Source organism: Schistocerca nitens, chromosome 6, assembly GCF_023898315.1.
Source record: "Schistocerca nitens isolate TAMUIC-IGC-003100 chromosome 6, iqSchNite1.1, whole genome shotgun sequence".
Classification (NCBI taxonomy): domain Eukaryota; kingdom Metazoa; phylum Arthropoda; class Insecta; order Orthoptera; family Acrididae; genus Schistocerca; species Schistocerca nitens.
In genome coordinates, this window is record NC_064619.1 from 86,001,061 (window position 1) to 86,025,708 (window position 24,648).

A 24,648-nucleotide genomic window follows, 5' to 3' on the forward strand; every position below is an offset into this window, starting at 1 on the left:
ACGTAGGAAAAATATATCTAAAAACAAAGATGATGTGACTTACCAAATGAAAGTCCTGGCAGGTCGACAGACACACAAACAAACACAAACATACACACAAAATTCAAGCTTTCGCAACAAACTGTTACCTCATCAGGAAAGAGGGAAGGAGAGGGAAAGACGAAAGGATGTGGGTTTTAAGGGAGAGGGTAAGGAGTCATTCCAATCCCGGGAGCGGAAAGACTTACCTTAGGGGGAAAAAAGGACGGGTATACACTCGCGCACACACACACATATCCATCCACACATATACAGACACAAGCAGACACATTTAAAGACCCCCTGTGACTGCTTGGTGAGTAAATTTTTGATCTACCCAGTTACATTATATTTTCAAAATCTGAAATTGATTATTTTCACTGATAGATATATAAGTAGTTACAAAATTATTTTTTGGAGAAATCACGATTACTATTCTGAAAATGATGTCTCTGTAAGGTGAGGCATGATTGTGGAGTATGGGCTTTCCCATTAAGTCTGTAGTCTATTGTTGTTGTTGTTGTTGTCGTCAGTTCAAAGACTGGTTTGATGCAGCTCTCAATGCTACTCTATCCTGCGTGAGCTGCTTCATCTCTGGACAACTACTACAACCTACATCCTTCGGAATCTGCTTGTTGTATACATCTCTTAATCTCCCTCTATGATTTTAACCCCCCCCCCCCCACACACACACACACACACACTTCCCTCCAACACTAAATTGGTGATTTTAGGAGAAGAAAAACTTCTTAGCGAAGAACACAAATAAACACTGTATTGTGGATAACTGGTTTTGGTAAACTATGTTACCAGCATCAGATCTTTGTACAGGTTATTATAAACATCTTGTGTACACAAAATCTTTCCATTAATGATGTGTTGGCATGTCAAAAGTAAGAGTTAAAATTACTAAAGGCACCCTAGTAGGCACAATGTGTGATTATATGGATGAAATCTTGTGGTGGTTCGTGTACAAAGTAATTTTAACTTTTAGTTTTGACGTGCGAACACGTCATTCATATCATACGTTGTGCATCTGGAGATTTAATAGAAAGATTGTGTGTGCAGCTGACACAAGATGTTTATAATAATCTGTATGAAGGTCTGATGATGGTAACAGATACAGTGATTTATTGCAATCTTTGTTCAGAAGTTTTTATTCTCCTAAGAAAGCAAATACATATCGCTCCTTCATACTCAGTATGAGTAAATTAACAAATTGGTGATCCACTGAAGTCTCACAATGTGTCCTATCAACCGTTCCCTTCTTCTGGTCAAGTTGTGCAACAAATATCTTGTCTCCCCAATTCTATTCAGTACCTCCTCATTAGTTATGTGATCAACCCGATTAATAATCTACAATCTTCTGTAGCACCACATTTCGAAAGCTTTTATTCTCTTTCTGTTTGAACAGTTTATCATCCGTGTTTCACTTCCATACATGGCTACCCTCCAGACAAATTCCTTCAGAAAAGAATTCCTAAAACTTAAATCTTTATTTGATGGTAGCAAATTTCCCTTTTTCAGAAATGCTTTTCTTGCCATTGCCAGTCTACCTTTTATATCCTCTCTACTTCCACCATCATCAGTTATTTTGCTCCCCAAATAGCAAAACTCATCTACTACTTTAAATGTCTTTGTTTTCTAACCTAATTCCCTTAGCATCACCAGATTTAATTCAACTACATTCCATTAGTCTTGTTTTGCGTTTGTTGATATTCATCTTGTGTCATCCTTTCAACTACTCTTCCAAGTCATTTGCTGTGTCTGACAGAATTATAATCGGCAAACCTTCAAGTTTTTATTTCTGTTCCCTGAATGTTAATTCCAACTCCAAATTTTTCTTGGGTTTCCTTTAATCCTTCTTCACACTACAGATTGAATAACATTGGGGACAGGGTACTACCCTGTCTCACTCCCTTCTCAACTACTGATCCCTTTCATGCCCCTTGGTTCGTATAGGTGTCGTTTGATTTCTATGAAAGTTGTAAATAGCCTCTACCTCCCTGTATTTTACACATGCAACCTTCAGAATTTCATAAAGAGTATTCCAGTCAACATTGTCAAAAGCTTTCTCTAAGCCTATAAATGCTAAAAATGTAGGTTTGTCTTTCCTTAACCTATCTTCTAAGATAAGTTGTAGGATCAGTACTGCCTCATTTTTTCCTACATTTCTACAGAATCTAAAGTGATCTTCCCCAAGGTCAGATTCTATCAGTTTTTTCATTCTTCTGTAAAGAATTCATGTTAGTACGAGGGCGGTTCAGAAAGTAACCTCTGATTGGTCACAGTGCGGGTTGTGGGGGGAGTAGCGATGCCATCTGTGCGTTCACGCACTCAACAGGTCAGTCGGCATCAAGCCGTGGTCGAGTGAACGTCGTACCTGTGCTAGTTTAGTTTTTGTGGCAGTTTGAAATGTGTGCTGCAATAGAAAACCCCGCCAAATGTGAAGTGCATGCTGTCATAAGGTTTTTTACAGCCAAAGGATATTCTGCAGCAGCTATTCATCGTGAGCTTTGTGCCGTGTACGGACCAAGAGTTATGTGTGAAGGAGTTGTCCGTGAATGGGTACGTTTATTTAAAAGTGGATGAGAAAACGTTCATGATGAAGAGAGGAGTGGTAGACGTTCAAAGTCGTCGCCATGCAATTCCTGGTGCATAGAAATACCTGGCGCCAAGTGATTATCACCTCTTCATGCATTTGAAGAAATGGCTCGGGTCACAGCGGTTTGATGACGACGAAGAGCTCAAAGATGCGGTCACAGGCTGGCTCCAGGCACAAGCGGGTGATTTTTATGCAGAAGGAATTTCAAAGCTTGTGAAGAGATACGATAAGTGCCTCAATCGCTATGGAGACTATGTAGAAAAATAGTGCAAAGATGTAGTTGTAAGATGTATATATTAAAATATTTTTATTTAACTTGGTGTATTTTTTTTAAATCAACCGGAGGTTACTTTCTGAACGGCCCTCGTATTTTGAAACCATGACTTATTAAGCTGATAGTTCAGTAATTTTCACACCTGTGAGCGACTGCTTTCTTTGGAATTGGTATTTGCTGCATTCTTCTTGAAGTCTGAGGGTATTTTCCCTGTCTCAAACATTTTGCACACCAGATGGAAAGTTTCGTCATGGCTGGCTCTCCCAAGGCTGTCAGTAGTTCTTACAGAATGTCATCTACCCCCAGGGCCTTATTTCGAATTAGATATTTCACAGCTCTGTCAAATTCTTCTCACACTACCACATCTCCCATCTCATATTCACTTACGTTAACTTCCCTTTCTATAATATTGCTTTCAAGTTCATTTCCCATATATAGACCCTCTACGTACCCCTTCCACCTTTCAGCTTTCCTTCTTTGCTTGGCACTGGTTTTCCATCAGAGCCCTTGATATTCATACAGCTGCTTCTCTTTTTCCCAAAGGCCTCTTTGATTTTCCTGTAGGCAGTATCTATCTTTCCCCTGATGAAATGTGCTTCTAAATCCTTCCATGTGTTCTCCAGCCGATCCTGCTTAGCCATTTTGTACTTTCTGTGAATCCCAGTTTTTAAACATTCCCTTTTACCTGCTTTGTTTGCTGCATTTTTAAGATTATGCCTTTCACCAATGAAATTCAATATCTCCTGTGTTACTCAAGGATTTCTAGCTGGCCTTATCTTTTTACCAATTTGATCCTCTGTTTCCTTCACTATTTCATATCTTCAAGCTAGCCATTCATCTTCTACTGTATTACTTTTCCCTGTTTTAGTCAACTGTTTCCTAATGCTACCTCTGAAACTCTGACCAACCTCTGGTTATTTCAACTTCTCCATGTCCCATCCCCTTAACTTCCTGCCTTTATACAATTTCTTCAGTTTTAACATACGGTTCATAAACAATAAATTGAATTCAGAGTCCACATCTGCACCTGAAAATGTCTTACAGTTTAAAATCTTGTTACTTAATCTCTGTCTGAGCATTATATAATCGATCTGAAACCTTCCCATATCTCCAGATCTCTTCCATGTATAAAACCTTCTTGCATGATTCTTAAACCAAGTGCTAGCGAATATTGAACTATATTTTTTGTAAAATTCTACCAGGTGACTTCCTCTTTTATTCCTTTCCCCCATTCCATATTCACCTATAATTTCTCCGTCTCTTCCTTTTCATACTACTGAATTCTAGTCCCCCATAACAAATAAATTTTCATCTCCTTTAACTATCTGAATAATTTCTTTTATCTCACAATACATTTCTTAAATCTTTTCGTCACCTGCAGACATAGTTGGCATATAAACTTGCACTACAGTGATAGACATGATTCTTGCCTGTCTTGGCTGTGAAAATGTGTTCAATATGCTGTTCATAGAACCTTAGCTGCTCTTCATATTTTCTTATTCATTATTAAACCCTCTCCTGCATTATCCTATTTGACTTTGTATTTATCATTCCTTTTAAGAGGAAAATGTCTTTGTGCCATACACATTTCAGTGTTGTATGCGTATAACAGCAGGGAAGCCTTATCCTACAACTAGTGCAAGTGAGAGTGAGAGTGAGTACGCTAAGTGTAGTATCACCATGCATGTGTACTTAAAGCAACTGTCAAATGTATCAGTGTGAGTCAGCCACTAGAGGCTGTCTGTAGAAAGCATGCACATGGCACGGTCTCTGCTGCGCTGTCTACTGGCGACTCACGCCTATATATGTGCGGAGCAGCACTGATTCGCTCTATGTTCTTTCAGCTTGTACCACTCACATCCACTGTTCTGTGTATCACTTATGTTGCACCTACTTCATGATTCTTTCGTCTTGTTGCATGTGGAGTCAAGAGAGCCTTATTTCCGTTATTGTTCAAAGGTTTATGAATAAAGCATATTTGTGTTACTTGGATTGGTTTTGTGTATTACTTGATTACTGCAGTCACTTATAGAAGAACATATAATGTGGCACTCCATGCAATAAGTTCCATCACATCCATGTCTTCTGTGCACATCATTTACAATGAGCATCCATCAATATGTCCCGTGCAAACATCAATGTAAGCCGAAATCAAGATTGTGGTGACTAAATAAAATTTAAGAAAATTCAAGGCAGAAAACTTTGCACTTTCCCAAAAAAGCATTAATTTCATAGATATACTCTTGTTTTGGTTGACATTTTCATCCTATTCCCTCCAACAGAGCCATCTGGGATTCATGGTGGAGCATGTGGCTACTCATGATGTTCCTCCTGACTGTGATCGATTTGAGTAGGCACCTTGTATCTCTTGCTCTTCTTAGCATCTCCTCATTTGACTCAATCAGTCCATGAAATATTCAACATTCTCCTCAAATACCACACCTTGAAAGTGTGTATTAATAAAAATTATCATACATCCAGAAAACTTTAGAATTCTGCTTATGTGAAATACAGATGATTTGTTACTATCATTTCATCTCCTCTTTTGTGTAGTGACTTGACAAGTGCGTATTAAGTATGTATAGGAACATTCTGCAACGAAAAGACACACTTTGTAATTAACGAAGTACTGGTATGGTACAAAGCTCACCTTGAAAATAATTTGATTCTTTTACTGTTGACTTCGTCATAACAACTTGAATATTTTTTAAGAGTGTCAATAACTTTGAAAACACTGAAATATGTAACATCGTTCAGACTTTTTCCACTTATTATTTTTCTTATGTCATAATGAAGACATCAGAACCACATATTTTAATCTAGTTCAGTTAAAACATTAAAATATCAAAGTTCTAAGATGAGTGAAGATGCTTATATTATGGTTTTAGTAATTTATATGTTTCTATAATGCATGTAGAAAAAGATATGTTATTATGTGGGTTGGGACTTTAATAGTGGCAACTATTTATTTACAACTTATACAAAACAGATGCATGTTTCGAAGTTTTACTGTCCTTCAGAGTAGTCACTATCATCATGTATATCACATTGCCAGTGATGTGGAAGTTGTAGGATACCATTAGCAGTGTAAGTTGTGTTGATAGTTTGAGTGGAGCACTCCACTGTCTGACAAATCCCCATATTAGGTATGAAGCGAATGCCATGAGGTGCCTCCTCCATCTTCGGAATCAACTTGAAGTGACATGGGATTTAGTCCAGGGAGTGCAGTGGGTGGTACAGCACTTTTTGATGGGTGGGTCCTGCAGAAAGTGCCACTGCTTCTTTCTCTAATCTGGCTGCAGGCTAGGTTCCTAAAATGAACAGCTCAGAGAAAGATGTAGCAACACTTTTTGCATGACTTGTCCATCATTTTGCAGGACAGTGCTCAGGTGGATATGGTGCAAGTTCTGACTGATCGATGGGGCTGTAAAGCATTGCACCACCCACCACACTCCTTGGATTTACGCCCATGTGAATTCAGCTCAGTACCTAAATTGAAGGGAACACTTCATAGAATTCGCTTCAGAACTGTTGCAGAGATTTATTGGGCAACAGGCCATTCCAGTCAAACTATCACCACTATTGGTGCTGTTAAGGGTACCCTACAACTTCCACAGTGCTGGCAATAGGTTACACGCACTGCTGATGACTACTCTGAAGGGCAGTAGAATTTTGAAACATGAATCTATTTTGTATAAGTTGTAAATAAATAGTAGACACTATTAAAGTTCCAGTCCTTGCATAAATGAAAATATATGTACATGAAAGGTGTGTAAAATCATAGTTCAGTTGTACTTACATTATGCCACCTAGAAATTTCATTAACACCAGGAACAGCAAACTTTGAGTAAAACTTCCGATGAAACTCAAAATTCCATCAAGAGTGTATGCAATTATTAAAAGCTTCCTTCTTCCAAGGATGTCCGACATGAAACCCCAAGCAAAAGCACTTGTAATCATGCCTGAAAAATATTAAAATTTTACCCATCTGACAGAAACGTCAAGAAAAACTGTCATTAACCTAAAGGTTTTACATCTACATTCCACAATCACCTCATGGTGTGGGTTACCATGTGTAACACTGTCACTTCACCTCTTTCCTATTCCAGATGTGAATGGTTCACAGAAAGAACGATTGTCAGTAAGCTTTTATGTGAGCCTGAGTCTCTAATTTTACCTTTGTGGCCTTTTTGCAAAATGTACACAGGAGGAGGTAATAAACTGATTGAGTTGGGAATGTATGCTCTGGGAATCTTAATGATAAACCAGACTGTGATGCAGAACACCTCTTCAGTAGCATCCGCCACTATAGCTTGTTGAGCATCTCTGAGACCCTTCTGCACTTACTAGATGAGCCCCTAATGAAATGTACTGCTCCTCTTGGGATCTCCCTCTATCAGTCCTATCTGGTATGGCTCCCAAGCTGATGAGCAAGAGTCAAGTATTGGTCCAATGAGGGTCTTGTAATCTGCCTCCTTTGCGGACCAACTACACTTACTGTGTATTCTTCAACAAATATCAGTGTCGCATCAACCTTATCTGCAATTACTTTTATTTGGCATCAGCCTTATGTGCGATTCATTTTATGTCATTGTTCCGTTTTAAACTGCTCCATACACCACAGCACTTTACTAGGCGTGGTTCTACTGTAGGAAGTGTGCCCTTACCAAAGACCGTTTATACAAGGACCTACAATTCAACAAGGGCTCCAAAATGCAATGCAACTTGGCATTTTTCATATTAACAAACACTGGTGGAAGTGAAAGTAGTTATCTTACTGATAGTAATTTGTTTGAACTACTTCTCCTCTCAAGATTATGCCAGCTATTTTCTCTGCTTTTGGTCTGAAGAAGAAATATGTATGATATGCATGATATGATATGCAAACTCGAGTGACACAGTGGCTTTGCACAACCGCACAGACTACCCATCACACCTCCCTCCTCTATCCAAATTCCCATTCACGCCTCAGCCCACTTGGTATTCCCCCAAAACATGAATGGTGCTGCAGAGCCTTTCCAACCATACTGGAATAGCACCTCAACATCGAATGAAATGGAGGATCCTGCCTGAAATGCAAGCATAGGTGCTTTAATCAAATGAAACTGTATGGTTCCACAGATCTTTGTACAAAGCCACTGTGCCAGGATGGCAAGGTAGTAAGTGCACATGCATAGTTAGCAGGAGACTGGGGTTTGGATCTCAGCCCTGGCACCAATTTTCTTTCATCGCCTCAGTCTGCATGTAAACATCACAGATGTTTGAGTCTTGAAGAGGTCTCTGGAACCACATAATTTCACTTGCAGAAACATGTACTTTGAAGTGTGAGCAATTCTTATGTCTTTCACAAGTAAATACTGTTTAGATCAGCTTTCTTGGTGAAAATTTAAAATAATCTCATTCATGTCATGAATGGGAGAGATGTGGGTATCCTGTACCTCTTCTGCTATTAGTATAGATGGTATTTTATTTACAAAATGCACCAGGAAATGAATACCAAATGAAACATACTTTGCAACAGTATACTATTAGCTTGTTCTTCATTCACTCACCATGTGCCACAGATCTCATCAAGAAGGATAGCGTTAAGGGATGTGGAATATCTTAAGATATACATTAACATGAGACAAGTGACACATATAAATTGAATACGTACATTATATCAACAATAAACTACTCCTATTCTGCTTATTATTATTTATGCTTAGTAGGAAAGGCACTACTTTGAAATAAGCTATTGCTTCCTCAGTTGTACTACAGAACTACTGCTTATATCCTACTGATAGCTTACTATTAAGGAGACTGCCTACACTACACTTGTCCATCCTTCCTTTAGAATACTGCTGCGCGGTGTGGGATCCTTACCAGATAGGACTGATGGAGTACATTGAAAAAGTTCAAAAAGGGCAGCACATTTTGTATTACTGCAAAATATGGGAGAGAGTGTCACTCAAATGATACAGGATTTGGGCTGGACATCATTAAAACAAAGGCATTTTTCGTTGCAATGGAATCTCACGAAATACCAATCACCAACTTTCCACTCCGAATGCGAAAACATTTTGTTGACACCTACCTACATAGGGAGAAACGATCACCATGATAAAATAAGGCAAATCAGAGCTTGCATGGAAAGATATATGTGTTCATTCTTTCCTCGCACTATACGAGATCGGAATAATAGAGAACTGTGAAGTCGGCTCGATGAACCCTCCGCCAGGCATTTAAATTTGATTTGCAGAGTATCGATGTAGATGTAATATTTCCAAGAATATGTTGGTGTTTTTAGAAGAAAATAATTAGCCATATCTGTAACAACAGAAACTTGTGATTGTGTAAATCACAGTTCAGATGAAATTGACCTTTACAATAATCAATCAAGGAGTAAATGACAAGCCATTTGGGTCAGAATTCCAGTATCATTAAAATGGACTCTGCAAGATGTGCTTCTTAGTGCTTGCTTCTGTTGAACAAATACTTTATTTATTTTATGTTCATTGTCCTGAAGACAATTTTGTTAGACAGTGAGGAGTGAAAATATACAAAAATAATACAACACTTATCTTTAGGTCAATTCAATGAGAACTATTTCTCAGAGAAAACATAGTGAACTGGGCTTCTTTTTTTGTTTATTTATAGATTGATTCCACGTAAACTTGTAATCTATTTCAGTCCTAAAGACTTTTAGGCACAGTGTGTAATTTAGTATATCACCGCTAATAACTACTTCTGGCGCTGCTTGTTTGTAATCACATAACATCAGTCTTTGTGACGGAGAGACTTAACCATTAGTTATGAATGTTGTAAGCCTATTTAGTGAGCATCTGACCTTTGATATGTCTGAATTGGATACCTGACAATCATTACAATTTCTGAACCCCTTTAAAAGTCATTGGAAGCTGTATATCAAAATGTGTGAATTCCTAAGTGACCAAACTGCTGAGGTCATCGGTTATGTATGTCAAAAATAAGAATGGCCCAATACTGATCCATGCAGTATCCCACATGTTTTGGTCCCACATTCTAAGCTTACTTTCACGCCTGTGTCATAGTAAGTCAATGAGACCCTGTGGTATCTGGTACAAAGGTAAGGCCCCATCCATGCAAAAGGGATGACACAACATTTCAGTTTTCCAAGAAGAATTTTGTGACCTGCAAAATTACAAATCATACCAACAGAGAATTTTTCCCATTTAGCTCTGCCAGCACTTTATTTTTGAGACAGTTTATGGCTGTCTCCACAAAGAATTCTTTATGGAAGTCAAAATGAGAAGCAGTTAAGCAGTTCTAATAAGAAAAATGAGTCAGTATTCTAGCATACCATCACTCTCCAGAACGGACTGGAAGCAGTCGAATGACTCTAATTAGGGAATCTATTGTAACAGCTGTGATGGCCACACTACTGCAGCTAGAAGCAGGGCTACCCTACGCAGATGGAGCATTGCTGAGAGTCCTCAAAGCGAGTGCAGATCAGTGGAGTGCATTGCCCAACAATCCTCAAAGATAAATACTGTGGGAACTGGAAAGATGTCCTGGAAGCTACAGATGAAGCTCTTTATTGGCAATGAGAATTATATGTGGACCACTATGTCAAACTAGTTTCTGTTCAATTTGTAACTTGTGTTAATTTTTGCTTTAGTTAAATATGTGATTTGTAATTTTTATTTGTAAAATTTATGAACTGTATTCTCTCTTTTTTTTCTTTTTTTCTACTTGCAACTTGGAACTTTGGATGTTAGTTGTCACATGACAAATAAATATATCTACTCACAATACAGAGGAGTTGTTGAGTTGCAGACAGGCACACAAAAAGGACTGCTAAACATGTGAGCTTTCAGCCGAAAGGCCTTCATCTAAAGTAGCAACACACAAACATTCATGAAAACATGATTCATACACAAATGACCACTGTATTTGGTCACGGAGGCCAGAATGCGAGCAACTGTGCATGATGGGAGGAGTTCTGAGAAAGATGCATTGCTGGGTGATGTCACAGTGGCGCATGGAGCAGCCGAGTCAGGGAGCAGTGGGTAGCAAGGTGACTCCGCACTCTGCTACAGCAAAACATGCCAGGAAGTTGGACAGTGTAGAAAACCACAGCTAACATTGACAGCAGCAGCCTCCAGTGGCAAGTTGGGAACAACAATGGAACTGATGTTGACATCTAGTGGTGAAACCTGTAACATATTCAGCAATGCCACGAGGCTGCAGACTGGCCCCACAGCAGCTATCTAGCAGTGCAACTGGTGAGTTGTAAACAAAGACACATGACCACACTGAACATCAAACATTGCAACTCATGCTAGCGTCAATAGATGAGTGGTGATGAACTGCTGGCACATTAGTAAACTACATTACATTATCTTCAGAGCATATCATTTTATGTTACATTTTGCATTACTACGAATAACTGTAAACAGCATTTTCGATATTTTTCAAATTTTTGCTCTGAAGTATGCTTGTGTGTGCATATTTACATCACTAGGATGATAGCTAGCAGCTGCAGTTCTGATGTACTATAGTGATAATTCTAAATTACAGATTTACATGTTTATTAACATACGAAGTGCATGTTACCTCTGTGAGAAATGGTATACTGACACTTTGATAACAGAATAGTGTCACAGCATAGAGATAAGATTTCCACGCTATTTATTAGTAAGCACATATACGCAACATGTGTAAGTGTTGCGAGCATGCAGGGTATACTAACCCCCCCTGCCCCCCTACTTCATGGGGCAGTGGTGCTCCTTTTACTGAATCAGAGATGTTAAGCTGCAAAAGAGGATCCACCCCCTCCCCCCCCCCCCCCCCACAGTGCAAAACATGTGAGGAAAGGCCGCGGCAGGGCTATGTCTGTCGAAAGTGATGTAGGCAGCCGAGTGGTGGTGGATGCGATGGAAGAGACTCCGTAGTTGGCAAGGTGTGGTGAGGGTGGGAGTCTGGGGAGGGGGGGGGGGAGGGGGAGGGAGGGGGGGAGGGCACGCCCACAGCTTGGTGCTGGCTGTGTGGCTAACAGATTGTAACCAGTGGCGTTAACAGATAAGGAAGCAGACTTGGCAGTGTCATTAATTGTTGCTGGCTCAGGAGCGGCGTTTGAAGAGGGAGGCATGTTAATGGCGTAGCCTTGCATTGTTGCATCCACAGGAGGTATTGTGGGACTAGTGGCAATGTAAGCTGGGACAGTGATGGTGAGTGTACCGTCTGCTGAAAAACTGGAGGCAAGTCCTGCCTTGTCAACTTGTGGTGAGAGTGCTTGCACCTGACCACCTGCCTGTGTATGTAGTGGTAATCATGAGATCAGTATCATGTCATGTGATGAATATGTTGTAAGGCAGAAAATCATGGGAGATTCACATGCACTTAGACATTGACTAATGAATGCATAGGAGGGGAGGTGAGAGGGGGGACTGGGAGTGTGTTGTGAAATGTCTGCTTAAGTCCACACTGGTTTAAGCCGCTTCACTGAGACTGTTGTTTGTTACAATTACAATGTCAAAAGTGTTTGTATCATGCCTCTACATGCTGTATGGTCCTGTAAATGGCGGTTGTAGGTTTAGTTTTATTGTGTCTGCATGTAGCATTACATGAGGACATGTGGTGAGATCTTTATGAATATAAATTATCTCTGTTATGTGAGGAGAGGGGGTGGCATATGGATGTTTTGTATATGTGTGCACAGGCACGCAAATAGATCTGGTTAAGTCGTGGTCTGTGGGGACCATTTCATGTGCTGTGAATTCAGCGGGTAGAGTGAGGAGCTCACAGTGTAGTATTTCAGTGAACGATGCTTCGAGGTAATCTTTATGTGCTGTGCAAATGCCCAGGACAACCTATGGAAGGGCCTCCACCCATGATTCTGAGAGGCACAAGAGAGCAGCTTCCGTCGTCCAATGTCAGCGACTATTCCATAAGGCCACTGGTTTGAGGGGTGGAACTCATTTGTGTGGAACTGGTGGCATTCACATAGGTGGCATGAACTCATAGAACAGTTGGGATTCAAACTGCAGACCCTGGTCTGACATTAAGGAAGCTGAGCAGCTGAATCTGGCAATCCAAATGTTTATATGCTGTTATGTCGGATAAGGGTGTGGCTTCCACCCATCGTGTCACACAATCTGTCATTGACAGAATTTAACGGTAACCGTGTGATTTGGAGAGTGGCCCTATGGTGTCAATGTGGATGTGCTGGACCTCCCCCTTTGAAATTAGGAATTTACCAAAGGGGGCTGTGCATGGTGTCCAGCTTTTGCCTGCTGGCATAGAATGCAAGTCCTGGTCCATGTGGCATAAACCCCTTTTTACTCTTATTCCATGATGAGATGTATGTTAGGGCACACAAAGTTGTGGAGAAGGTCAAAAATTCTCTTGTGATATGGGTCTTGGGCAACGGGTCAGACCCGTCCATTCGAAACATCACACCAAACTTATTTTGTCACGCTTGGTAGCATGTGCTGTTGCAATTGGAGTCTGGTGTCTGGTTTGTTAAACAAGGTGTGGAGATCTGCGATTGCATGTGTGTGTGTGTGTGTGTGTGTGTGTGTGTGTGTGTGTGTGTGTGTGTGTGTGTGTGTGTGTGTGTGTGTGGTATGGGGTCTCCACTCAACATCATCTTGATCTCCGCTCACCACTATCTTGAAAGTGACGAACTGCTTCGTATATGGTTACACTTTGCACACAAATTTGCACGATATTTTCTGGGTGTAAGTAAGTTTGTGCACTAAAAGCCTGAACAGCTCAGTGATTCCACCAATCTCTTACCATAAAGCAGCCCTGATTGCATCATCGCTTGCATCAGACATGATAATTAGGTGTGCGTTGGGCAATGGGTGCATGAAGGTCATGGCGTGTAACAGATGTTCTCTTATTTTGTTGAAGGCCAATCCCATCTGTGATGTCCAATCAAGGTGCCATTCATCAGATGTATTCTTGCCATGCAATGTTTGGGTGAGTGGTAGCGAAATCTTAGCAGCATGTGGCAATTGGTTCCTGTACAAATTTATGAGTCCCAAAAGCCTATGCAGCTCTTGGTAGTTGTTGGGAGGTTGGAGGAGGCATACCTGGTCACTTCCCTAAGGATCCCTCAGGAGTAGGATGCACCCCAAATGCATCGATGTGGTGTCCAACAAAGATCACACAGGGTTGCCGAACTTGGCACTTGTCATCGTTTATCATGTCTGTGTGAGAGACCACCTTGTCAAGGCTGATACCTAGGTGATCACTGTCATCTTGATCATTTTCCAGAAAGATTATGACATCATAAAGATATGCATAACAAAAAGGCCAACTGAACAGTAGGCTGTCAATAAATCTATGCCATGTTGGTGCCCCATTTTTAGTCCATATGGCATGGAGAGGAACTCAAAGAGGCCAAATGGCATGATTATTGCAGTTTTTTTGTACTTCATCTGCCATCAGAATCTGCAAGTATGCTGCATTGCAATCGACGACAGTGAAAATTTTTGCTCTGGCCAACAAGTGGGAAAAATCGTGCAAGTTCGGAACAAGATAGTTGTCAAGGATTGTACGGGCATTGAGGTAGTAGTAGTCACCACATAGGCATTAAGTACAGTTTCTTTTAGGAACTAGTTTAATTGGGGAGGCACAAGCGTTGTCTGATGGCCTGAATGTGCTAGCTCGCAAACGTTTGTCCACCGCAGCTTTAGCTGCTTTGTGTTTGTGGGGAGCTAGATGATGGAGGCAATGACAGACAGGGGAACCTGGTGTGGTTGTAATTGGTGGACTGTACTGTCCCACATGGCACACAGTGTGTGTGTGGTCTAATGGGGGAGTGTGGAGCAAGTCCAGGAAGTGGGGCGGACATGATTCTCTGTTAATGTTATAGGGCATTTTCTCAGGATCGCACTCAAGTAGGCAGTTGTGACACTTCACTTCACTAACCTGAGAAGGGGTCATAGTAGCAGCGCCATGATGGTGATCAGTGTTGTGATGATGAAGGTAATTAAGATGCTGTTAAGCTGTGTGTAGCGATGTGGTGGCATCCACGATTTATCTCTGCAGTTGTTCCCTGGTGAGGTGCATGACCTCATTGTCATGATGTAATGATGAGTACAGCCTTTAAGCATAGCTGGTTGAAAAGTGCTTTGCTCTGTAGCTTCATGTTCAGTGGTGTGTCAAGTGGTGGCAGTATGACTGATGGTGTTGTAGTGCCGATAGGTAGTGTATCACTGACCACACCGCAGGTAGACTACTGGCTGTTCCTCGTAATAGGAGGGCGTGATTAAAATCTGGCAGTAGTTATTAGTGACAGAGGTGGTCAGCTCCCAGGACTGGTTTAGCTGTTTCTGCCACTAGGAACGTTCAAGGTACATGCATATCTGTGCCAAGGTCGAACATGATGTGTACAGTTCCAGCAACTGAGATTACAGTGTCACTGGCTGCGATTATAGCATCATTGGTCATGCACAGCTGTAGAGGTGACAGCGACAGTGCACGAGAGCGGGTGGTAGAGTGATCACATCATCCCTGGTATCAATGAGCAAATACATGGGCAGGCGCCTGTCAAGGATGAATAGTCACGGACCATCTGCCCATTGAAACACTACGTAAGTGCTGTTTTGCTGTGATGTGCAGAGGTGTCTTGTTAATGAAGAGTGGCCTCGTGCACCTACATCATGACACTGTACTAGTCTGGATAGGCGCAGCTTTGTCTGCAGCGCTGTGCATCCTGCCAAATCAGCTGTGAAACCAGCAATAGTGTCATCATGTGCTGGGTGTGAAAGCAAGCAATACATTTGGCTGGCGCGGCTTTTGTTTATAAACAGAGTAGGGGAGGTGGCCAGCTGGGAGGTCGAAAACCTTGCCTGTCGCAGCAGGTGAATGTTGTCTGTCAGGGCTGTGAAAGGCGCTCGGGGTGGTAGAGGCAGGGGACATGGCCCAGTTAGGGTCACTCTGACCATCGTTGGGAGGACTGCAACTGCACAGCTCAGCCATGATTGTGCAAAATCGGTTTCGGTGCTTGTGTACTGGGTGTTGACTGCAACTAAGCGCTGCTGGTTATTGATTAGAATGCGGTGTTGTGATAGTGCCTGCATTCTGTCAGTGAGTCAAAGTTTAAACTCTAGTGATGCCTGCAGATGCACTAGCATTGCTGTCTGGATGTTCTCCGGCAGTTTTTTGAGCCAAAGCGTCCATAGTGCATGATCAGGCAGGAGCACTGGGTCAATAAAATTCGCAGGTGGCGCCAGAGCAAAGACAGCATGCTGATCCCCCAAGTAGTCTCGTTGACGACAAGATGTAGCTGTAGATGTTAGTCATTGCAGCAGTAGTGTCATGGCAGTTTCGTACTTGTGAGAAGCCAGAATGTCCAAAAGCATGTGGCACTGTTTCTGAAGCGGTTAAAAAGAGTGGTGAACTTCTCATTGTCCCCAATGATGCCACAACTGACATCAAAACTCACTGAGAGCAGACTACATTGTGGGAGAATTCACATGGAACAATGGGCAGACATTGGTGGATGGTATGATGGTCATCAGTGGTCTAATTGAAAGGTACCATCACGAGGTGGGCGTGGCACTGTGTGGGAGTGTCTGTGTGTGAGATGGGCAGGAAATGCAGCTTGACAAAGGGCAGTGCGTGATGAAGCAGGTCATGTCGCAGCATGGGTGGTGTCAGTGTCATGTAGCAATGTGTGTAGAACTCAGATGGCTGTTTGAAGAATGGCTGCGTGTGTGAGTGAAGTTCTGGGGCTGATGCAGTAGGTATGACTTTCCAAATGTAAGATGTCCAAGACAGCAGAAAATGCATGTCAGAGTACACACAAGGTCTCGGCACTGTACTGAAGAAAGGCATAGTCCATTCATTACCCAGAAGCACTGTTTGTGTCTCATGAAGTTTGTGTGGACATGCAGTTGTTCGCAGTGCAGTTGACACTGGTGTGACATCATTCGAACCGAGAGGAAGTAAAACATATTCTCAGAGTCCATTGTTGGTTTTGCTGCTGAGTGCAGGCAATTCAAATACGAAGACAGTGCCAGGCCGGAAGTGAGATGGTTGTGATGTCCTGCATGGCTGGCATGGCTTGGATATGAGTGACATCATAGTCTGTCTCGCAGAACTTGCATTTGGTCGCAATGGATGGAACAGGATTTGGAAAATCAGAATGCACAGATACAGAAAGGTGACGTGAACCTTGATTCTATGGTCCATTGGCATTTGGATGACAGTATGTAATTATGGACTGATATGGCGCAGGCCATTATTGTCCAACCATAAAGGCACTGTGGGAGGTGTCCATGTGGTTCAAATAGTTAATGCGAGTGTCACAGCACTCATAATCATTAGCACTGCAACATGCAATGTTTTGTGCTCTTCACAAATTGAAGGCACTTAAATTAACATTTGTTGTGGAGGCGAGCAGCCATAGTTTATTGTGACTTCCTGCTGCATTTTTGTCTGAAATACCAGGAGAAGATTCACTTAGTGTCAAACATGGAACGTTTATCAAGAAGAACTCTGTAAATTTGACAAGTATCGTGGTACAGTTTGCTGCTTCGCTTCAGTGGAATTCGAGGTTGGTCCAAAGACGTAGCAAAAAATGAAAGCATTGTCGTTACGTCGTTCGGCACTATAGTATCGTCTAAGCCTTGGCAGATATTTTGAGATTTTGCAAACAGGATGTTTATGGTATTCATGAGCATTTGTTGAGAGATATCATCGACACTGCCAAAGAAATGTTAAGGTTGTACTGTTTGTAAAGGCAGCATTCTTGGTGGAATAACGAACGTGGCAGATTTTCAACTTACGAGCAAAATTGCGGTGTGATGCAGAAATTTGGGCATGACCACAGTGGGAAATGGGGTTCCAGCAGTGTAATAGCAGAATAGTGACTCAAGATAGAGATACATTTCCACACTATTTATTAGTAAGCATAAATACATAACACATGCAAGCGTTATGAGCGTACAGAACATACTAACTCCCACAGCCTCGCACAGCAGCAATCCTCATTTATAAAGTCATAGATGTTATGCCGCCACATCTCATTGTTTAATGTCAAACTGTGAATGTTGAAGTCAGTGATTTATTTTGATAGCCTGTGCCTCTTACTGTATTTAATCATGATAATTGTTTTGTCAATTTGGGTTAATTGGAATGGAATGGTGAAAGCTTATTTAATTAGTTGCTAATCAGGAAGAGTTTGGGTTACCACGGGTTCTTTAATAGTAACTCCTAGTAAGTTATAATTAATCACAAGTCTTATGAGCCAGAGCAAGAGGTAAAAGACATTGTAGCTGGAAAAAAGGAAGTGGTGCTGGAAGGTAAGGATGATTCAGAAGTCAGTGTTTGCAGTCTGTTAGCTGACAGTCCATTAGGTTGTTCTACCAATACCCCAAGACACCAATGAAATTGGCGAGAGACAAACCAGACACTGATGGGGGTCAGTCACAAATAACGTTGGCAGTGATGGTAAAGACAATGAAAGAAATATCAAAAGAAAACATGGAAAAGAAGTCGTGAGAAAAATGAAGAAAGATGGCGTAAAACCCAACAGAGCTTACATCAAATGAACCAGAAGAATGAAAAAAAAGCAAAAGAAATGTTAAAGGTAAAAAGAAAGAAACCAAAGAAAGTATAGAGAAGGCATTACAAGAAAATCTGAAGGGGTTCCAGGAACAAATGAAGAGACACTTAGATGAAAGAGATAGCAAACACAGCAGAACACAGACCAACTCTGAGAAGATAATTCTAGGATGAGAATGCAGATAACAGGAAAATCTAAGGAACATGTTGTGGAAGACTGAAATACAAGTGAAGATTCAAGAAGTCAAGACATGTTACGACCAACAGATTGAAGATATAACAGAGGTGCCACAAGAATGCAAAATCACTATTACAAAACTAGTAACTGAGGAATTTGAATTGGATTTGGATTTACGGGAAGAAATAGCAGCACAGAGGCAGGATGATGATCAATAAATCAAGCAAAAGATCAGCCATTTGCAAGAAGGTACACATGAACAGGATAATAAAACTAAAGAAACTGATGGGAAGATTAACAATGAAACTTTGATAGTAGAGGAAGACAGTGTCATTATGATAACAGATAATTTGTAATTTTATTTATCCTGTAGATCATACATTGTGTGCAGAGATGCACATGATGATATAGGACAAGTCAAAAATGAAGAGGTGGTGATACATGGTTAAAATGAATATGACACACACTTCTGCATTGAAGTGTTCAGGTTTACATACGAAATACAGAACATGGACAGAAGAAGTAACGTGAAAATTCAAACGTATACATAAAAAATGGAAATACAAAAGTACTATATACATTTACTATTCATTACTAAAGTAAGACACTAAAAGTGACACACTTCTGTATTATGGTGTTCGGGTTTACATACAAAGTACATAACATGGACAGAATGAACAACATGGAAATTTAAAAGTAGACATTAAAAATGAGGAGTAAACCCGCTTCTATATTATGAAGTTTAGGTTTGCATACAAATGTGTAGAGCATGGACAGAAAAGTAATAATTTAAACAGAGTTATATTGTGTATAAGATGATGAACTTTTAAGTAGAAATTAGAATTTTGTGTTAAGAACTGCAGCAAGGGAATAAAAAACAGTGATTTAATAAAATTTGTTCCTGTTTTGTTCTCATTACATTCAGATTATTAATTGTCTTGATTTATGATTGGAGACAGTTGTAAATTTTTATGCCCATATATTTAACAAGGTCAGCATATAATTTGCTGCTGTAAGCTATGATTTTTACCTGAGCTTTGTTTCTAGTAACACGAGCTTGGCAGTCTAGATTTCTCTATAGGGTTCATAAATGATGAGCTACAAAACAAACCAGTTCCATTTATTTTAATTATAATTTATTTTATTTATTTATTTATTCATCTGTAGACAATAAATATTGATGGATGTTGTCCAAAAGTACATGTAAATTTATGGGAAACAATCTGTGCAAAAGGAACATACAAAATTTTACATTAAGTAGTACAAAGAATAATACATACAAAATTGTACAAAGAATAATACTTGGTCATACCAGACACAGTAATACAACTTTTTATACATATATACTAACAGTACTGTAACTGCATAGTCTGTTTGCTCTAAGGCTTTACTTTTGTCTTCCCTGAACAGGAAGCCCTTATATTCACTACAATAATTCAGTAAAGATTTTACCACACTCAACAGCTGTCCATCAGATTTCAAAAATTAACAGAAACTTCAGGGGATGAAAAAACACTATCGGAATTATGTATTGGCTTAAATAGTCATTTACTGAGTAAAAACACTGCTCAAGTAGAAATTCTTTAAATTCTACTTTAAATCTGTTTTCATCTTCTAGCTTTCTAATGTTGGCTGGCAGTACGTTGTAGAGTTTTGTACCCATATGGTTCACATGCCTTTGTGTGTGTGTGTTCTTTTTGTTCGCTGAGTATGGAGTGCTGTGCTATTTATATATACACAGGGTGGTCCACTGATAGTGACCAGGCCAAATATCTCACGAAATAAGCATCAATCGAAAAAACTAGAAAGAACGAAACTCGTCTAGCTTGAAGGGGGAAACAAGATGCCACTATGGTTGGTTCGCTAGATGGCACTGCCACAGGTCAAACGGATATCAACTGTTTTTTTTAAATAGGAACCCCCATTTTTATTACATATTGTTTAGTATGTAAAGAAATATGAATGTTTTAGTTGGACCACTTTCTTCGCTTTGTGATAGATAGCGCTGTAATAGTCACAAACCTGTAAGTACGTGGTATCACATAACATTCCGCCAGTGCGGACGGTGTTTTCTTCGCGATACATTATCCCTGTAAAAATGGACCGTTTACCAATTGCGGAAAAGGTCGATATCGTGTTGATGTATGGCTGTTGTGATCAAAATGCCCAACAGGCGTGTGCTATGTACACTGCTCGGTATCCTGGATGACATCGTCCAAGTGTTTGGACCGTTTTCTGGATAGTTACATTATTTAAGGAATCAGGAAGTGTTCAGCCACATGTGAAACGTCACCCATGACTTACAACAAATGATGATGCCCAAGTAGGTGTTTTAGCTACTATCGCGGCTAATCCGCACATCAATAGCAGACAAATTGCGCAAGAATTGGGAATCTCAAAAATGTCGGTGTTGAAAATGATACATCAACATCGATTGCACCCATACCATATTTCTATGCACCAGGAATTGCATGGCGAAGACTTTGAACATCGTGCCACTGGGCACAAGAGAAATTACAGGACGATGACAGATTTTTTGCACGCTTTCTATTTAGTGATGAAGCGTCATTCACCAACAGCGATAACATAAACTGGCATAATATGCACTACTGGGCAACGGAAAATCCATAATGGCTGCGACAAGTGGAACATCGGCGACCTTGGCGGGTTAATGTATGGTGCGGCATTATGGGAGGAAGGATAATTGGCCCCCATTTTATGGATGGCAATCTAAATTGTGCAATGTATGCTGATTTCCTATGTAATGATCTACCGATGTTACTACAAGGTGTTTCACTGCATAACAGAATGGCAATGTACTTCCAAACTGATGGATGTCCGGCATATAGCTCGCACGCGGTCGAAGCAGTACTGAATAGCATATTTCATGACAGGTGGATTGGTCATCGAAGCACCCTACCATGGCCTGCACGTTCACCGGATCTGACGTCTCTGGATTTCTTTCTATGGGGAAAGTTGAAGGATATTTGCTATCGTGATCCACCGACAACGCCTGACAGCATGCATCAGCGCATTGTCAATGCATGTGCGAACATTACGGAAGGCAAACTACTTGCTGTTGAGAGGAATGTCGTTACATGTATTGTCAAATGCATTGAGGTTGACGGACATCATTTTGGCATTTATTGCAGGTATTTACAGCTAATCACGCTATAACAGCATGCATTCTCAGAAATGATAAGTTTACAAAGGTACATGTATCGCACTGGAACATCCGGAATAAAATTTAAAAAACCTACCTGTTACCAACTGTTCGTCTAAAATTGTGAACCATATGTTTGTGACTATTACAGCGCCATCTATCACAAAGCGAAAAAAGTGGTCCAACTAAAACATTCATATTTCTTTACGTACTACACGAATATGTAATAAAAAATGGGTGTTCCTATTTACAAAAACACTGTTGATATCCGTTTCACCTGTGGCAGTGCCATCTAGTTGGCCAACCATAGCACCATCTGGTTTCCCCCTTCAAACTAGACAAGTTTTGGTCTTTGTAGTTTTTTCGTTTGATGCTTATTTCATGAGATATTTGGCCCGATCATGATCAATGGACCACCCTGTGTGTGTGTGTGTGTGTGTGTGTGTGTGTGTGTGTGAACTTTCAGCTTGTTGAATAAGGGTTTGCATTGTGTCTGTGGATGACTGTATTATTATTCAGATAGCCCTCTTCTGTAACAAAAAGATTTGTTTTGCACGGCAAGTGGTCGAACCCCAAAATATTATTCCGTATGTTGCAAGAGACTGAATATATCCAAAACATGCCATGCTGGCACCCTCTGAAGTACAAACATTTGCAATAATTCTAAGAGCAAAACAAGCTGAGTTAAGTTTCTGCACAAGTTTCACCACACAATCATTAATACACTCCTGGAAATGGAAAAAAGAACACATTGACACCGGTGTGTCAGACCCACCATACTTGCTCCGGACACTGCGAGAGGGCTGTACAAGCAATGATCACACGCACGGCACAGCGGACACACCAGGAACCGCGGTGTTGGCCGTCGAATGGCGCTAGCTGCGCAGCATTTGTGCACCGCCGCCGTCAGTGTCAGCCAGTTTGCCGTGGCATACGGAGCTCCATCGCAGTCTTTAACACTGGTAGCATGCCGCGACAGCGTGGACATGAACCGTATGTGCAGTTGACGGACTTTGAGCGAGGGCGTATAGTGGGCATGCGGGAGGCCGGGTGGACGTACCGCCGAATTGCTCAACACGTGGGGCGTGAGGTCTCCACAGTACATCGATGTTGTCGCCAGTGGTCGGCGGAAGGTGCACGTGCCCGTCGACCTGGGACCGGACCGCAGCGACGCACGGATGCACGCCAAGACCGTAGGATCCTACGCAGTGCCGTAGGGGACCGCACCGCCACTTCCCAATAAATTAGGGACACTGTTGCTCCTGGGGTATCGGCGAGGACCATTCGCAACCATCTCCATGAAGCTGGGCTACGGTCCCGCACACCGTTAGGCCGTCTTCCGCTCACGCCCCAACATCGTGCAGCCCGCCTCCAGTGGTGTCGCGACAGGCGTGAATGGAGGGACGAATGGAGACGTCTCGTCTTCAGCGATGAGAGTCGCTTCTGCCTTGGTGCCAATGATGGTCGTATGCGTGTTTGGCGCCGTGCAGGTGAGCGCCACAATCAGGACTGCATACGACCGAGGCACACAGGGCCAACACCCGGCATCATGGTGTGGGGAGCGATCTCCTACACTGACCGTACACCACTGGTGATCGTCCAGGGGACACTGAATAGTGCACGGTACATCCAAACCGTCATCGAACCCATCGTTCTACCATTCCTAGACCGGCAGGGGAACTTGCTGTTCCAACAGGACAATGCACGTCCGCATGTATCCCGTGCCACCCAACGTGCTCTAGAAGGTGTAAGTCAACTACTCTGGCCAGCAAGATCTCCGGATCTGTCCCCCATTGAGCATGTTTGGGACTGGATGAAGCGTCGTCTCACGCGGTCTGCACGTCCAGCGCGAACGCTGGTCCAACTGAGGCGCCAGGTGGAAATGGCATGGCAAGCCGTTCCACAGGACTACATCCAGCATCTCTACGATCGTCTCCATGGGAGAATAGCAGCCTGCATTGCTGCGAAAGGTGGATATACACTGTACTAGTGCCGACATTGTGCATGCTCTGTTGCCTGTGTCTATGTGCCTGTGGTTCTGTCAGTGTGATCATGTGATGTATCTGACCCCAGGAATGTGTCAATAAAGTTTCCCCTTCCTGGGACAATGAATTCACGGTGTTCTTATTTCTATTTCCAGGAGTGTATTAAAGATTTTCATCTACATGAATCCCCAGGAATTTTGTTGATGTCACTCTGTCTATGGCCTTGTCACCCAACAACAGATCAAGATTTACATTTTGACATATTTTTCCAAACTGCGTACAATTAATTTTATTTGCATTTAATGTCAATGGGTTTGCATTGAACCAAGTGTGGACATTCTTTATTACTTGATCAGTAGTTGTTCGCAGCATTTGCTTTGGTGCACCTATTATCACACTAGTGACATCTGCAAATAGTATGGCCTTTGTTGCCCCATCTAAGGTTTGAAAGTCATTTATGTAGACAAGGAACAATTAGGGACCTATAATACTGCCTTGCAGCACTCCTATTTCCACTTTTTTTGCACCTGATACTAAATTTATTTTGTGGTGGGAGTAATCTGACATCAGTCCTAATGGAGGGTTGAAAAACAAGACAGATGAAGTTACTGTATGCCTAGAAGATGTGATAAATTCTGAAGTATAGACGTTCTGTGCCTCTCTGAGCACCACTTAATCACAGAGCTGGAGAAGTTAAATATCAGAGATTACAGACTTCCATCATTTTCATGTAGAGTTAACATGGAAAAAGGACAAGCTGCAACAAAATGAAAAACTCAGACACAAAGAAAAAAAACATTGAACAAATAGCTTTTTTTGTTGATCAGAACCTAGTAACATTTGTTTGTGAGTTGTTATGACAGAATGGGTTCCATAAGATTT

At 41.4% G+C, this 24,648-nt stretch overlaps 1 protein-coding gene across 2 annotated transcripts in view; it reads right to left on the minus strand.

The window, feature by feature from the left end:
• The window catches only part of LOC126263006 (synaptic vesicle glycoprotein 2C-like), a 429,984-nt gene that overhangs the window by 133,807 nt on the left and 271,529 nt on the right, over positions 1-24,648 (minus strand). For both annotated transcript variants that reach the window (XM_049959967.1, XM_049959968.1), the window contains exon 4: positions 6,697-6,859. In XM_049959967.1, the coding sequence (XP_049815924.1) occupies positions 6,697-6,859 (163 nt within the window). The remainder of the gene's footprint in view (positions 1-6,696; positions 6,860-24,648) is intronic.